This window comes from Pavona decussata, unplaced genomic scaffold (genome assembly GCF_977016875.1).
Source record: "Pavona decussata unplaced genomic scaffold, jaPavDecu1.1 SCAFFOLD_426, whole genome shotgun sequence".
Taxonomy (NCBI): domain Eukaryota; kingdom Metazoa; phylum Cnidaria; class Anthozoa; order Scleractinia; family Agariciidae; genus Pavona; species Pavona decussata.
Window position 1 is genome coordinate 755,536 of NW_028145783.1, and position 17,282 is coordinate 772,817.

The 17,282-nt window shown below is 38.1% G+C and overlaps 1 protein-coding gene across 1 annotated transcript; it reads left to right on the forward strand.

The window, feature by feature from the left end:
* Nucleotides 1–575: 575 nt before the first annotated feature.
* Nucleotides 576–14,829, forward strand: LOC146450801 (speckle-type POZ protein B-like). Its single transcript, XM_085100004.1, has 7 exons — nt 576–743; nt 2,837–3,046; nt 5,194–5,345; nt 6,326–6,453; nt 7,795–8,151; nt 9,596–9,738; nt 10,832–14,829. Exons 2-7 carry the CDS (start codon nt 2,880–2,882, stop codon nt 10,977–10,979), a joined length of 1,095 nt encoding a protein of 364 aa, XP_084956130.1. The 5' UTR covers nt 576–743; nt 2,837–2,879; the 3' UTR covers nt 10,980–14,829.
* The last annotated feature ends 2,453 nt before the right edge of the window (nt 14,830–17,282 follow it).

A 17,282-nucleotide genomic window follows, 5' to 3' on the forward strand; every position in this document is an offset into this window, starting at 1 on the left:
TGTTATCTTCCAGCACCTTCCGCATCTGTTAGTAGCTTCCACCCCTCCCTCGACAATGGACAAAGCTAGCTGAGCATAATTATGTACTCAGCTTCTTCCGGTAAGCAAGACACATTTTACAGTCATAAAAAAAAAAAAAAAACGTTGTCCTTTAGGTTGATGGTCCGCGCCTTTCGTCGTCTGTTTGCCGTTTTGTCAATCTCTGTATCGTAGACTCCTTTTTTTACATGTGATATCCTTCCAACAGTGTACTGATTAGTAATCAGTTCGATGTACATCACCCTTTGAGAAAAGTCGGGGGTGGGGAGGGGCTGAAAATCAAACATATGGTCTTGTTGGACATTCTCGAAGAAAAACTGTTACTTGGCGGTAAGCTAGAGGAGCTAAATTTTGCCCACGCGGCCGTGCCAGGTGGTTGCTTCATGTCCTTACATTATCTCAATTAATTTCATTATCTCAATTTTATTCAATAACCACTGTTGAAACGCTGCTGGTGTGCTGGTAGGAAACGTAAACAAGACAACTCAACTGTCCAATCAGGACGCATGTTAGATTCGTGACTCGGGTGCCATGATTTCCTTGCGCATAAACAATGGCGGCGAGCGCGCAACATTCCCGGATAAAACACGAGAAGACTTGAAACGAGTCACAAAAGTGGTCACTTGAAGGGAGAGATTTGTTTTCTTTTGGGTTCCACACAATAACTACACGTCCAGAGTTGTTCCTTTGGCGGCTACAGCAAGGTAAGCCCGACAAGAATGTTTAAAACCGTCGCGTTGCTTGACCGTGTTGTTTCACAAGACTCGAGCGTTCGTTGTCTTCCAGTCCTCAGTCGAGGTTACGAGTTCCGGTTTTAAAGGTTACGGTATCCGTCAGCCGTCTGAACCTGTGAAGATATTTTCGTTCATTCAAACCTTCGCTCGGTCTGTTTAACAGATTAATAATTTTCCTGTTGACGGCACCGTGTCGTCGCTTCGTGGCGCTCTGTATTTCAGGCTACCGTTAACATTTTGTTGTCCTTGTTTTTCGTTGAATTGCGTGTACTGTTGTGTGTGCGGGGAATTAGTTTCCTGCATACATGTCTTAGCGAATGCAAATTATTAAACTGATCAAAAGCAACCAGTTATTGCGGTTGACTTATACAAAAGGGTCCTCTTAAAACAGTCATGCCTGCACACTGGTGCAGCCATGCCAAAGGACTGAAATATCGGAAGTATCAAGAAGCTAATAGCATTTTCATCGGCGTTTATAAATAACGCGTTTTCATACTGGCCTTTATTTGAAGGGAAATTATCGAAGCCTGCATGTATTTTAAGATCAATTCATGTAAGCTTACTTAAACGCTGTGAACTTGTGTTCACATTGAAAATATAAATAACTTGATGATGAATCACTCGGTGACTGTGGATTAATTTGAAGGGAATTCGGAAGCACTGTTCAATATAATTTGATGCAATACCATGTAACCTGTCTTGAAAGTCAAAGAAACGTCATATTCTATGTACCAGATGTGTGAATGTTTTTATCATACCACAAGATGTTTGACACAGCATACAATGTAGGGGAAAGGTAATGTGAAGCAGAAATAGTTTACAAGACTCAGAGACCATTAACACTGATAATTTATATCATCACGAGATATTTGATTTATTATCACTAATCAGGTAAACTTTAATTGCTTGATCAAATGCTACTTAACGGATGGTATTTTTTAAAAAGTCTTTCTTGTCTAATGTATTCGCAGGATTTGCGACAGACCAGGGGTGCTTAATTCCATTCAACCAAAATTTCGGGAAATTTGGGGGGAAGAATTGAATTGAGCAGAAATTTTCCAGATTAAAATTTCAGAATTTTGGGTAATAACTCTGAGCTTGTACCAACATTCCAGAAGATTGGAACAACCTGAAAATTTTGTTCCATTTGGCCAGTCCTGCTTGGTTCCAGCTCCTCCGACATAACTTGATCGTGTTATTTTGGTTTTCAATACGAAATTCATGAATGGAATCGGTTTGATTTTTAGTTGGTTGTGGTTAACCAGAAAATACTGTTCAATTTGCCAGCTAAATTTTTCTAAACTTCAACCTGGAATATTTGGCTAAATGGAAAGCACCTCGTAGATTTCACTGATCTTAGTCCATGTAAAAATTGCTCAGTGAGTACGAATGTCTACGATGGGATGTTTGTATGTACAGTCAAACTGATCCCATAAGCGGACGTGTACCCTTGGGACCAGAAAAAGTGTTCACTTATCTCAGGTAAAAATGTAGTGTTTGTATGTTGCTGAAAATTTGACCAAGTGTCCACTTACGAGAGGTGTCCACCTTTGGCGGAGGTGTCCGTTAGCGGAGGTTTGACTGTAATTAGCTATGTGCACACATGCTTGTCTTTTCTAATTTTTTTTTTCAGAGATCTCTCCTGGTCTGCTCTTGTTACAAAATGTTGGGTTGGATAATAAACCTTCTTATTCCATATTTAAGAGTAGTATCACTGTCAGTTGTAAAATGTACAGTGACACTACAAACCAAATAATCTGATAAAATATATTTACTCTAGAGTTGTATTTTGTATTTTATTGCATGATGTGGTTACCTTCCTTCAGGAGTGGCCCTCATTTCAAAAGCCATTTTTTTCAAACTATAGGACAGACAACATATTTGAATAACCAAGTCTTCTCAGACAGACAAGTCATGGAAGGGATGCAATTTTGGATGCAATAGTCACCTGACTTATTAATCAAAGACGACTTGTTAATCCAAGAACATTGTCCTTCTAGGGTGATAATGGGCGATGTTTGGCTATAGGTCAGAAATATAAATGATACTGGTTTTATTTTCAGATCATCCACCCTGGCGGCAGTATCTTGTTGTGAGTCATCTAAGATGTCTTCCTCGTCGCCTGTAGCAGAGAACTGGTGTTACACTCAAATCAAAGTCATCAAGTTCTCCTACATGTGGACGATAAATAACTTCAGCTTCTGTCGAGAGGAGATGGGCGAAACATTAAAAAGTTCCACATTCTCAGCTGGGGCTAATGACAAAATGAAGTGGTATGAATTCTTAAATCTGGGGCTTTATGTTCTGATTACAAACAGTGAATATGTTACATGTGAAAATATTTATAGTGCTAACCTGAGTATGGTTTACAATAAGTTTTAGATGACAAACCAGTAAACTGCATAATTTTTTATTTGTATGTATGTTGTAGTTTAAAATGAATTATTTCAGGTTAAAATGATTTGAACCTAGTTTAACTTTTGGTCTCCGTTGTCTCCTAATCATCATATTTTGGAAAAAAAGAAAGTAAAATTTAAACTAGGCTGAAGTCACTTTAACCCGAAATTCATTTGAAACTACAACATGTACATTGTACACATGTTAGCCAATGCATCTGATTTCTTACTGCAACATTAGTAGTTGAGATGAAAGCAAACAGATCAATTTGGCTGACCAGACACTGGCTCCTTTTGGAAAACCTTGCAACAAAACAGATAATTTATCTTTTTTAAGAACAAGTATTTTGATCAGTGAAGACTTTCTTATAGAGAGATGAAATTGATTTACCAACCAACTCTATGTTTAGCTCCTTTACTAAAGTTTAATTTTCATGGTACATTGGCCACTGATTAATACCAGTCAATCTAGTAGGTTGACTGACCGTGTTATCAGTTTAAATAAAGCTTTTATTATAATTATTATTATTGTTATTAAATGGTGGTGAACAAAGTGCACGTACAGTGTAGGATGTTTCTCAGTAAGTGACGGCAGCCCGCTAATAAGCCGGACACTTTGAGTATTCAGCTGTCTCCTCTTTGGTGAAAATGCTGGTACTCATACCCTAAGCTGATTGCTTCTAGATCCTAGCCTAGTCTCGACTGAAACTTAATGAGAACCCTTAAAGTTGCCAAAATTCTCCCGTTAAATATTTCTAGTTGGTTGTCACATTTCCAGGGAATTTTTTTTTGTAGAATTTATTCAATAAAGGATTTGTCAATGCAGACTCAAAGATCTTGTGCATCTAATTAATAGGCAGGGCAAAGTTCATGATCATAAATGAGGAAAACAAATTTTTGCCAAGGTCAGGGAAACATGAGGAATTTTTATATAAAGTCAGGGAAAATCTAATTTCTTCCCCAATGTTAGAAAATGTTATGTTAGGTTTTCCTGTGGTTTGATGTACAACGTAGATTACCAGTTTCTTGTTGAAAATAACCACACTGTAGTGCCCAAAAAAATCTGAACCTTTGGATTTTTGTGGTTTTACAATACAGGGCTTGAAATAACAGCTGGCCAACAGACAGTACATGTCTGATGTTAATAAAGACTTGTCAGCACAAATTCTTACATTACAGGTTACCTTGACCGGTCAAGTTCACTTCCAAATAAATGAAATGTTCTATAAAGTATAATTCCCCAGATTCTGTAACAAAAAAAGTCCAGACCTATATCTTTCATATATCAGAAAAATAATAATTCTGCCTAGTATTAAAAGTTGACAAACATTGTGATAAAGGTTGATAGGCACATATCCAAGGTTGATGCATGCTTTGCAGGTCTAAAGTTCACTACTTCACAGCTGGGCGAATAATAGTTAAGAATAACTCTTAACCAATTATTGGTTCATGCTTAGCATGCATATATCGAGCTATGGATGCTTGCGGGAAGTTTGGAGAGCACGAGAGAAGCGTAAGAGTTGCTTGAGGCGTAGCTGAAAGCAACTCTACAATGCAGCTTCTTGAGGGCTCTCCAAACTTCCCAAGTGCATCCATAACTCGATATACGCATGCTAAGCATGAACCAATTCTTTTATTACATAGTGAAAATAAAGTAATTGATTCCTGGAATACAGGTTTTATTTGTGATTGATGACAAAATTCTCTCAATCCGCTGTACTGAAAAACAAAGGTTCTTATCAGCTGTTTACAAACACGCCATGTGCAATGGTATGGTCCGAACAAGAAAGTTTCATCTTAAATTGTCAACGGAAATTTGCTTCTTTGAATAAGTTTGTACAAACTAAAACTAAGCGACGGAAGCCTGAGTTTGTCTGCAAGTTGCACACGTCATTTTAGCTGCAACAGGGGCTAACTGCCAGAAAATGTGGAACCAGTGCTAAACACGGTGAATGTACTCTTACTAAAAAGACTGTTTTCTGTTACTGACAATGGAAAATGTGTTTTATTTTCACATTCTACAGGTGTTTAAGAGTGAATCCAAGAGGTTTAGATGAAGAAAGCAAGGACTACTTATCCTTATACCTCTTATTACTCGCTTGTAACAAGAGTGAGGTCAGAGCAAAGTTCAAGTTTTCAATTCTCAATGCCAACAGAGAAGAAACGAAGGCTATGGGTACGTACATAGTGTGGTCCATTGTCATAATTCAGGGTTCTTGCTAAGATTTGAAAAGGAGGTAATAAATTTGCAATAGCAGGTGGATGCCATCTTGTTAATTTCTCCCAGAGAATGATGGGAGCAAGATGGCCATGGGAAGAATGGAAACCAAACATGGTGGAGCTTGAAGTCAGTGTTGTTTCTGACAAAAGAAAATGCTCAAACCAAGAACGATTTCTTTGCAGGCCATGGATTTTCAATGGATAATATCTGTGGATGTTTTAACATTAATTTGGGAAAAGAGATTCCCAAAACAAGGACAATTTTTTTCAAAATACAATGAATTTTCAAGGGGGTGTCAATAATTTTGGAAACATTGTTTTCACGATATGCTGGTAACATTTATGTGAAAAGGCCTGTAAAAATAACTGGTTACTGGCTCCTAACAAGTACCCTGATAAGGTAGATTGCTTAAAGCTACAGCTCTGGAAATTGGTGATGTCCTTTTGCAAATCTTCATTATGAAATCCTGCTTCAGTTAGTTTACAGTCAAACACTGGGTTTAGATATTGACTGCATATATTCCACCTGACCATAATCTGATTCCAGTGGACATTGCATGTTGATGCACTTATTATTAATATAAATTTGTTAGAATAAATTGTTTATTGTCACCATCTTCATCACTATTATGACTGTCATCTTCACCATTACTATCACCTTTATCATCACAATTGCCATCGTCATCATCATCAGCATCATTGTAATCCCCAACATTAGTTCTTTATCACGGTAGTCATCTGACCTAGTTGTTGGTATTGCCGTCATCATATTTCTTTTACATAGCACCCAACTTTTTGTAAAGACCACTGCAAATTCAGTTCAAGAAACACTGCACTACATTGTTTACTTTTGAAAACAAGGGCATGTTTTCGAACCAAGGAATGCTGTACATACATGTAATACTATCATGAACTGTGTATTTGTTTTTATCACAGAGAGCCAAAGAGCTTATAGATTTGTTCAAGGCAAAGATTGGGGGTTTAAGAAGTTTATAAGAAGAGACTTTCTCATGGATGAGGCGAATGGTCTATTGCCCAATGACACATTAACTTTGTTTTGTGAGGTGAGACTACAATAATTATTTATCTATTTATTTTAAAGGGGCTAGGGCATGTAATTTTGGTGAATTTTAAAACATGCAAACTAGTCAAAGCTTTAGAAAATCACAAAAGAAAGACAAGGAAGCTAAACAGCAGCATGGATATGCAAATGAAAGCAAGATTGCATTTAGGTTAACTGGAAAAATGGTGGCCTGACTTTTTTCAAGTTTATCTCAATTTGTATGAATGTTCAGAAATCATCTTTATTTGTTTTGTGGCCACGATTTCATCAAGAAATAAATTTTGCATTTGCCATTTTCACATGTAGGGTTCGTAATTAATGAAAATGCGCACAATCACTCAACATACATGTATTGTGATCTAGCCCCTTGAAATAGTTTCATGAAAATTAATGTTTAAATGGCTCACATTATTTTGAAGTGTGTGTTACACATTCTAGTAAACATTTAAGTTACTAACTAAAGAATATTGCAGAAAACTACTGTAATTGATGAGATACATGAAGGTGAGGTTTGTATTGTTCAGAATTCTAAAATTTATTAAGTTGCTTTCACATGCAAAAATATACAACTTGTAATGCTGATTATTTTAATATTGATTTGAACATTTATTAAAATTAGAATTTGCTTACAATAATTAAAATATTTGCATCACCGCTCACCTTCCTAGCAATTTTAGTGAAACAAATTTACAGTATTAATAGATTTATTATCTTTTAGTTTCCTAAGACAACAACTTTTACTTCATTGATTTTAGCTAAAGATGTTATATGTACATCACTATGTAGCTGGCGGCATATTGAGCCATCTTGTCACAAGAAAATACCGACTGCTTAATATTTATTTGAGTGATATCTTGTTTAGAGTTTAAGGGGAAGTATCATGTAAATTTACTGTCATTTCAAAACCCAAAAATGTTTGTCTGTCAGCAGAAACAACGAAATAATGGTCAAGTTTGTTACAAATATTACTAAAACCCCAGTGCAATAAAACTGTCGATTAGTGCCTCTGGTCAGAGACAGAGTAGATCGGAATGGATATAAACTTGAAAAATGTTAGACTAAGGTTTTTCAAGTTCTCACATTTTTGTTTCCAAAATGCGCTAGAACAGATCACGAGTTGTTCCTTTCAAGAATTGAGTTGATTTCTTTCTTCTCATCATTCTAGAATTATTTGGCAGCTGATTGAAGGTCTTATTTCATCATTTTAGCAAAAGATATCAAAAACCCCATGATACTTCCCCTTTAACAATACTTACCTTATTACATAATGTATCACACGTGTATAGACAGAAAATATTGCAGTCCTTGTGATGTAGACAGTAGTTGTGCTGTTTGTTTGCAGGTCAGCGTGGAAGGTGATTCAGTGAATCTCTCCGGCTCATCTCATACCGCAGCTCTCAAAGTACCAGAGTGTAGGCTACCAAGACACATGGGATCATTATTAGAAACTGGGACCTTCAGTGATGTCACTCTTTGCACAAGGGGCCGAGAATTTAAGGCACACAAAGCCATACTAGCTGCACGCTCCCCTGTGTTTGGGGCCATGTTTGAACATGAAATGGAAGAAAGTAGAAAGGGTCGTGTGGAGATTAGTGACATTGATCCTGATGTATTTCATGAGATGTTAAAGTTCATATACACTGGTAGCACTCCACAGCTTCAAGGAATGGCAGATGACCTTTTAGCTGCTGCAGACAAGGTTGGATTATTGTAGTTGACAATAATAAATATTATTATCCTGCAAAATCACGTGGAATATTGCCCTAAGCACGATGCTTAGCCAATGAGGCTTTAGGCCGAGTTGGCTAAAATCAGGCGATATTCCACAAGTTTGAGCAGGACAATAATTTATTGTTTTATTATTCAACACATTGATAGCAAAGCACAGTTTTACTGCATAAAAGCTGGAGGATAATCTATATCTTGCCATTTTTCCCTCCGCCACACACAAAATTACTTGTATGGCAGGATATCAGTTAACTATGAGGCTTTTGTGACCTTTGTGGTTTGTTTCTTCCTCTCCTTCTACCCACATGGTAAGTATTAGGGAACTAGTCAAAACAAGTTTGTTCGAAGAGGACCCACCTTGTCTGGGGTAGGGTTAATCAAAGACACCACCTTTCTCATGGACGTTACCGACAAAATTTTATTAGCTTTGAAATTTGAGTTGACATAGAAATATTCAGCTAGCAAGAGTCTGCATTGTTAGATAAATAAGAAAAGTGAGGTTTGAATCTCACTGCAACTCTTCAATACTGGATAGAGGGGTGTCTATGCAATAAAGACACCATCTTTTGAGGTTGAGGAAGGGGGGTGCAGGCAGAGGCCACCATCTATTTTGGGGTTAGGTGGGTCCTGTTTGAGTATAGTAGTTTTGACCACTTCCCCTAGCCTCCCATGCAGACGTTTTTTTGGCTCATCATGTCACACACTCTTAGGGAGGAGTATGGGTAAGGTAAGTAGTATTCCATTGATGTCAGTGATGGTTTCCTCCATTGCTGTAATGTTGGTGTGCTTGGAGCTCAACCATCCTCTAAGGCTCCAACTGTCAATAAGTCTAATGGGGAGAAAATTTATTTATAATAATTTTCTTAATCTTGAGAAGCTTATTCTACAGTTGAACCTCCATGTGCGACCACCTCCCCTGAGCGACCACTTATCCAAAACACAGCATTTTTCCCAGTCAAAAACCTATAGTTGGAACCTGTTGCAAACATTAACAACCACCTCTTGTAAGCGACCAGCATTATAATTTTTCATTGTTTTTAACCTCTTGTAAGCGACCACTTGACACCTGATCTGATCTCCATGTCCACTGTATGTACTACGCTACTCATAATTTATGAGGAACTTTCAGTGACAGGCTAGCTCTACTCGTATCATAACTAGGAAAATGTATCCAATAAATTCTCTTCGAATAAGTACATGTAGATGTGTCAGACCTGTTTCCGAAAGAGACTCCCTGTGGTTCAACTCTTGTAAGTGACCAACTCCCGTAAGTGACCACTAAATCTTGGCATTTTGGGTGGCTGCTTATGAGAGGTTCGACTGTATACAACTTTTTGTGTGCAGTTACCAAAGCCTGCAACATTATTTTTTTTAATAAATATTTGGATTTCTGACTGAATACTTTTTCTTTGCAGTATGATCTCGACAGATTAAAAGTTATGTGTGAGGAAGCATTATGTTCAAATTTAACGGTAGACAATGTGTGTGATGTACTTATATTAGCTGATATGCACAGTGCAACGCAACTCAAGGCCCAAGCTTTGGACTTCATTAACAGGTAAACAAAGCTTTCATTCCATCTTTGTAATTAAACGTATAAAGAATATTTAACAATTATTCCACGAGCACATGTAACTTGGATGTGAGATAATAGGTAGCCGAGGCGCGTAGTGCCGAGTTGGCTATAATAATCTCGTATCCAACAAGCGTGAGTGGAATAATTGTGTTTTATTAAAAACAATCAAGAAATATTGCTAGATTTTGCTGATTTCACTTTGCAAGAACAGTTAGAAGACATTTTGATGGTCTCTATTTCTTAGGCGTGGTATAATGGCTCATATACCATGGCCGCTAAGCCAATCAAATTTTTTGAATTGCATTATACAATGATCCAGTTTTTAATATTATTTGCTTACACTGTAAATGTTGTTGTTATAGTGTATAGTTGTTATAGTGTATGATGTGTGGTAGCACATGTATCACCAGCAGAAATCTGACATTACAATATTTATTGGCCAAAGAAACAGGCAGAAATGTAATGCAATAAGAAACTTTCTTTGGTACTGTATTCTTGAAAATCAGCATTTGCACAAATTATTGACCTCACCTTATATACTACTGGCCACAGTTGTTCACAGGCCGGATAACTTTATCCGCTGGATAAGGCACTCTTTAGCGTCTAAAATATACTTCACGTTTTAAAAATGTTTTCCAAGGTTTTCGTACACTCCCCAACCAAGCAGTAATTAGTGTGCACATATTTGGTTGTACAAGAGGAAATACTGAAATCTTTGCACAGATTGAAACTGTCGGATAGTGACTTATCCTCTGGATAAAGTTATCCGGCCTTTGAACAACTGGGGCCTGGAAAATATTGTCATGGTACACAGTAAGTGCATACTTAGTGGTTTTCTGAATTATGCAGACTGGTAATAATAATAATAGTAATAATAATAATAACAATAACAACAATAACAATAACAATAACAATAACAATAACAACAACAACAACAACAACAACAACAACAACAACAACAACAATAACAATAACAATAACAATAACAATAACAATAACAATAATAATAATAATAATAATAATAACAAGTTTTTATCTGGATGGTTATTTCAATTTCTCTTTTTCCTTTCCACAGCCGATTAACAGATGTCATGGAATCAAATGGCTGGAAAACACTTGTGAGAGATCACACACATCTTGTAGAAGAGGTTTTCAAGGCATTTCTAGCCTCCACACAGACACCTTTGATAGGGCCACCAAGAAAAAGACAAAAGACATCGTAAGCGGTGCACATTTGTATAATGTAAAATAGAAAATTATTAAAATATATATTTCATCCTTGGAACAATCAGTCTTTCTCGGTCTGTAACACAATCATTTCAAACATTCTTTGTTCTCTTTTCAAAACTTTTTCTCAAAACTTTCTTTAACTCTGTCTTGTATTCCTTTAGAGTTTTATCAACTTGTATTTCTCTTCTTCTATGCTTTAGGTCTTGTTATCCTTCTTACATACGTTTACATCCACAAGTGTACCTCCCGCCCCCCTCCATGTCTGTTTATGTAGTGCACCTTATAAATGAGGCTGTGGAGGTGTGGATTTGGGGGAGGGTGAGACATGTTGCCCAGTTGTTGTATTCTAACTTCAGAGTTTCAAATACCACTGTCTGCAGTTGTCTTTCATTCTCAAAACATTCTCTCATCTTCAACACCCATTCATCCTGTTGATCCCTTCTTTCATTTGTCCTTAATCCCTTCTTGCAGTCGCTCCTCTCAAGTGTTGCCAATTTTCCCTCTTTGTAACTAAGTTTTCATCATTCGATTTATGCAATCACTTAATTCCTTCACTAGTTCTTTCTATATTTTCACTCCGTGTTCCACTTCTGTGACTTTTCCTGTAAAACAAGGAGAAAACTGATTGTTCCCTCTCTCTCTCTCTCTCTCTCTCTGTAAAAAGTGCTTTAGTGTAGAATAAGAAAACATGTACCTTGTTCGTCTGTAATGTGTAAGTGTCAGGGTTCCTAACTTAACTTATAAACAGTAGTTTTGGCCCTTAACCTTCTACGGGTACCGGAATATTAACAAAAATGACGGCAGTTCTGGAAAGTACAGTACTGCTCAATAGTTTCATTTAAATGGTCACTGCACAAGGATTCATGATCCCTAGCATAAAAAGAGTAACCTGGAGAGCAGATGCCTTTAGTTTCACCTGCTACGTGTGAAAGGCATCTGCTCTTGCAGCTATAAAATGAGAAGGACAGCCCTAAACTCAGGCTGGCTTGAGTCTGTGCCCGTAAGTTGAGTGATAAAGTAAAGATGTGACAAAATCCTACAAATTGAGAAATTCACAAGATTTACACTCAAAAGTTAGTACCACAGGAAAGTAGTGCTTATCATCTTTGATTGAATACTCACACTTTAGGACTCAAAAGATAGAACCAACATAATAAACAGCACTACAGGAAAGCACTGCCCAATACATGTAGTTTTCGTTTGAAGGGTCACCTATTCACTGGAGTAAGTAGAGGGGCCAAAAAAAAAAAAAAAATGAAGATCTATTAAAGATCTTGTTTGAAAAGCTTTGGTTCTCTTTGAGGATGTCTTCATTGATTGCATTTTATTTTGTCACAAAAGCTGGGCATTTTGCTCACTATCATTCTTGTAAGCCTGCATGGCAAGCATTTCTGAAGGTTTTGCTTTGCACAAGTTGGAGTTTGCATTGACTTGCAGCTCCTTGTTAACTTCAAGCTGGACTTGGTTTAACTGTATAATTTAGACAATGAACTTGAAACTTCTCGCCATCGAATAATTTTCAGTAATGAATATTGTTGACTTGAAGAACGTAAGCTTACTTGTTATTTTATTATTCAACACATTGTAACACTGCCCCAAATATGGTCATGATGCACTGAATATTTGTCGGCCGTAGTCAACAGATATCCTACGAATTAAACATAATTTCGAGAAAAATGGGAAAATAAAGGTCGTCTCCAGCCTTTTTACATTAATTTACAAAACTGTGCTTTGTTATCAATGTGTTGAATAATAAAACAATCAACCTGCTCAATCTTGCGGAATATCCCTTGATTTCAGCCAACTCGGCCTGCGGCCTTGTCAGCTAAGTATCAGGCGATATACCGCGCGATTTCGCAGGATAATGGTTAAATATACAGTCATGTAGTTTAAAATGGGTGTAAACACCTCTAGCAAAGGAGTAGGGCCCTGATCAGTGCTTCTCTCCCACACTCAAAGACAGTCAAGTGATAAGAACATGAGGGTGACGCGTTTCCACGCAGCAGTCATTTTTCTTAGGGCTAGTATAAACAGCGAGTGAGCGCGAAAAATACTTATATTTTTCACTTTTCTCCGCGCCTGGCGTCTCCACGCGGGAAGCAATTTTCTCGCGCGCGAACTCGCGTGGGTCGCTTGCTTTACTGTCCCTAAGCAAAAGGGGCTGCTCGTAGTCTAGACTATCCCTGTTGTGGAAGGAGAAGGACCTATTCAGACTGGTCTAGTGATGTGTGGTTCCAGAAGATATCCTTACCCACCCCAAGGAGGGTCATTGGAAATTCCAAGGGGGGAGAGGTTCTCGGAAGTCAAAATTTTTGAAGTGAAAGTATGAAGCTAAATTGGGTCTTCCCCGCTAGAGGGATGAGATAGTTCAAAACAAACACACAGAAAAAAAAAATCCATGCGCAGGAGTATTTACATTTTCTGGAACGACACAACATTCTTTACCTCCTCGAAACAGACGCCTTGGTACAGCTTTTCTTATCGTTTACACAGAAAACCACCTGTTTGAGTCCTGCACTTTTGCTGCCCTTTTTAGTGTTTTCTTGAGGATGAATCTTTCTTCGACAGGTTGACCTGATGAATATAAGTACAAAACCCTGCCCTGAGCAGACAATTGGGGCTATTCTCCAGCGTGTGCGCTTAAGGGGAAGCCGACTGTGCATACCACAGATAGCTTTACTATGTTTCAATGGTATGTGCCACATTTCCTTAGAGAGGTAATAAAAGCATTGCTACATGTTTGGGCAGTCCTTCCTTCTGTTTTTCTGCAAGGCAGTAGTTTGCAAGATTCTTTTCCATGTACCGAGGTTGCGAGCTCTTGGAACTTTAATACCCCTTAGCAGAGTGGAGGGGCAGCTCATTGTGGCTCACTGGTGGCAAAGGGGATGCTTTGTCGTGCGCTCGCCATGTTGTAAATAGAAGTTTTGTCAAGTCACGGTGCAGTGACCTTAAAAGAAGATGGTGTGACAGTTTCCATCATGGGGCTTTCATGTTTTCTATCCATAATTTTGCCGTAATTGTCTTTCTCTCAAATTGAAAGAAAGAGGGAACAGAAACATTTTGATTGTATGTAACGCGAGATTATAGAGCGCTTTTCAATTGAGTGTCCAAAATATTTCGCGTCTGTGATTGGTTTGGAAATCTCGCGCCACTTTCTCAACCAATCAGAAGCAACACCAAAACCAATCGTGAGTTATCCGCACGCGTTTTCCCGCGCTTGGCGCCGGTTACAAGTATTTGCTTGCAACTCTGATTGGTTCATTGCAATGTTTACTTCTGTTGTGATTGGCCAGAGTAATAAGTTTAGTTTTAGTGTTATGACACTTCACTGAAACTCGTTCTCACATTATGACACTCAATTGAAACTCGCCTTAACACTACCCAAGGAGTGTTTCCTCTATCGGTATATCGAAAACAACTCTAAAATCAACACTCTCCATGAAGTATGACTTCGGTATCGGTGCCCAGTTGCAGTAGTCCCACACTAATTTCATTTTTTATATACGAGGGAGGCTAACTTGCCAAAAGCAAATTCTCCTGAAAAACATTGTAGAAATAGCATGCAAAACAGCAACAAACAAACAAACTAAGAAACAAAAAATAAAACAAATCAAGAGAATATTAATTTTGAGGTGAGGAGCTAAAAGGAACCCATTATGGAAACTTGACGCACGCTTTGTTCGCAACTGTTCCCCTGTAAGCGAAGGGAACTCTGCTTGCAGGTTACGTAACTGCTTGTAGGTGTATGTATTTAATAATGAGATGCAGTATGTTACGTAGAATTTCAACTCCTTTGGATATTTATTATTTTAGAATTGGAATAAACAATACTGTGAAATTTTATTTGTTGCTTTATTTTGTAGAAGTGAGTTACCGGGTGCGCGCTCGGAAATTGTAGTAAAAGTCAATGTAAAAGTCGTGATAATTCGCTATTTCATTGTATGCGTCGTTATTTGCACGAACATTGTGTTCTCTATAGAAATAGAGTTAATTCCGCAATATTCATTTTCGTTTGTGGCAATTCTCCTCTACAGAGACTAGAAATTAAAATTAAACACGTTCCTAAGCTTTGCTCGTATCATAAGGCGAAAGTCAATCTCGAAAGTCCCGGTAACTTACCGGGCCCGATAGGTATATTTTTAAACGTTTTTTCGCCGATTACACAGTGATTACAGACATGGTACTTGGCCAATGTTTTCATAGAATTAAAAGATTTAAAAATTTTGTATTCAAAGCTAACAAAAATTGACTTGTGTTAAGAAACATTTATCACCAAAGACACTTATCGGGCCCGGTAAGTTACCGGGACTTTCGAGAAACGGACTCCAGGTCCCTGTTCAAATCAGGTTTCCTTCGTCTGGTGTGGATGGCCTCTTGCACCTGTCTCCGTTTATCATGTGTTTATTCAAAAACTTGCGGGTGAAAATGCTACATGAAAGTGAAAATATATGAGGGATGCTATCTTCACTAAGATAATTCAATTGTTTCAGTTTATATATCCAACCTTTTTCTGTTTTTGTATTTTTTACTGCCGTATAAGGATCACCCCGCGGGGAGGACTCCCATATAAATGTGACAGGGTGATTGTCGTACCTTTTAGGGGTTAAAATTCTTGGTTTGGTACCCCTTAGGGTGCTAAAGTCTAAAATGACCCGTCAGAGGTAGGGTACCTTTTAGGGTATTGAGCCGAAAAATATGAGAGCAGAAGTACTGAAATTTAGAGATTCAAGGAGAGATGAAAGAATGCCGATAGGTGAAAGATTCATGCGGATAGAAGATTTACTAGATTGAAGACCAGCGTAGTTAGGTACAGTCGGTCTACCTACGGATGGGCTACTTTGTCCCTAAATGGCCAGCTCCCAGTTGGATTGATATAATGGGGGTATGTATTTACAGGAGGCTCCACCTCAGTAGGGTACAATTTTAAAATTCCCCCTAGTATAGTAGCTAGGCGATATTCGTGAAATTCGTGGCAGAAATTACAAATCAAAGATTAAACTTCCCACTGAAGGAAAAAGAGGCTTAGCTCATGTTTAAGGCGGGGGTACACCTAAAAGCCATGTTCACGCCGCTTAAAATCGGTTCAACGGAAATATCTCGTTCGCGTTTCAAGCAATACAAAAACCCTATGCTCATTGAACAAATCAATGTTTTGGGGTGTTTTGTAAATTTTTGGGTGATTTTTAGGTATATTCGGGAGGAGATTTTTCTCAAAAGAGTAGTAAAATTAAGACAAATAAGAAATATTGAAGATTTAGTGAAGTTTTAAAATTAGAATTTGTAGTTAATAATTAATAGACGGATACCAAGTTAGTCCACTAGCAACCTGGGGTGCTCTTGTGTGGGTACCAACTGTCCGAAAATCATTTTCTTTCTTCTATCCCTTCCTTAAACCTCTGAAAATTCCAACCAAATTCATGTGTACAACCACCTTAAGGTGTAAGAAAGGGGTACAATTTCTTGTTTTTGTTTGTTTGGTTTTTTTTTTTTTGGGGGATTTTCGGTTGTTTTGAAACGCAACCTCCGGGCGGAGCCCCCCTCCTCCCTCTCCCGCTCCGGTTCCGATCCCTGTCGTCAGGGTTTTTTTTTTTTACTGCAGGATCCTCTTGGTAGGCTAGAGGAGGTTTAATCTCTGACAGGCCAGTTTGTCTTACCTATATCAAGTTTATCTCGAGTGTAATCAGCAAGTTAGAAATACATATTTCCTACCGAGTTCTAATGCTGCGTGCTGAGGGCCTTTGTCAGTCAGTCTATGTGTATTTTATCGTAATTTTAAGTGCGCTGTTAATATCATCGGTGCTTGCCTGGATATTTGATTTGCAGCACACCGTGATAAACTGACTGGCGCCAGACAGCGATAAGGTGAGCACTCCAGGCATAACATGCCGGTCACGCGTGGAACGTTTTCAGACACTGTCACGCAATACTCTTCTCTTGTGCAGGCGGTCAAGAGTGCAGTGTATTGCGTGACTAGCTAAATTTAACTGGCATCGCAATTAATCGTCTGTTCGCCCTTCGCTCCCTAACCCCTTTTGGGCGTGGGTCGCCTCCTACGCTCGTCACGTCACGTGGGTGGCCTTGTAAATTTTAAAACAAAGGAGAATAGTTTGTTTCATACGTGGCAAGGACAAAGAAAATTCACCAGGATGGCTATGTTCTTTCCCAAACTGATTTTGTTGGGAAGGTATATGTTACTTATAATGGGTTATGTGGAGTGTATACGTGATATCGAAAATAGGTCAAAATATTCTCCTACAAAGCATCCTAAAACTGTAAAAATCGTGAACAAAAACATG

Bases quoted from the DNA above. Each gene is read 5' to 3' on its own strand.
- LOC146450801 (XM_085100004.1), top strand. From the start codon at position 2,880: ATGTCTTCCTCGTCGCCTGTAGCAGAGAACTGGTGTTACACTCAAATC. The intron at 6,454-7,794 runs GTGAGACTACAA...GTTTGTTTGCAG, and splicing joins CATTAACTTTGTTTTGTGAG to GTCAGCGTGGAAGGTGATTC. The intron at 9,739-10,831 runs GTAAACAAAGCT...TCCTTTCCACAG, and splicing joins GCTTTGGACTTCATTAACAG to CCGATTAACAGATGTCATGG.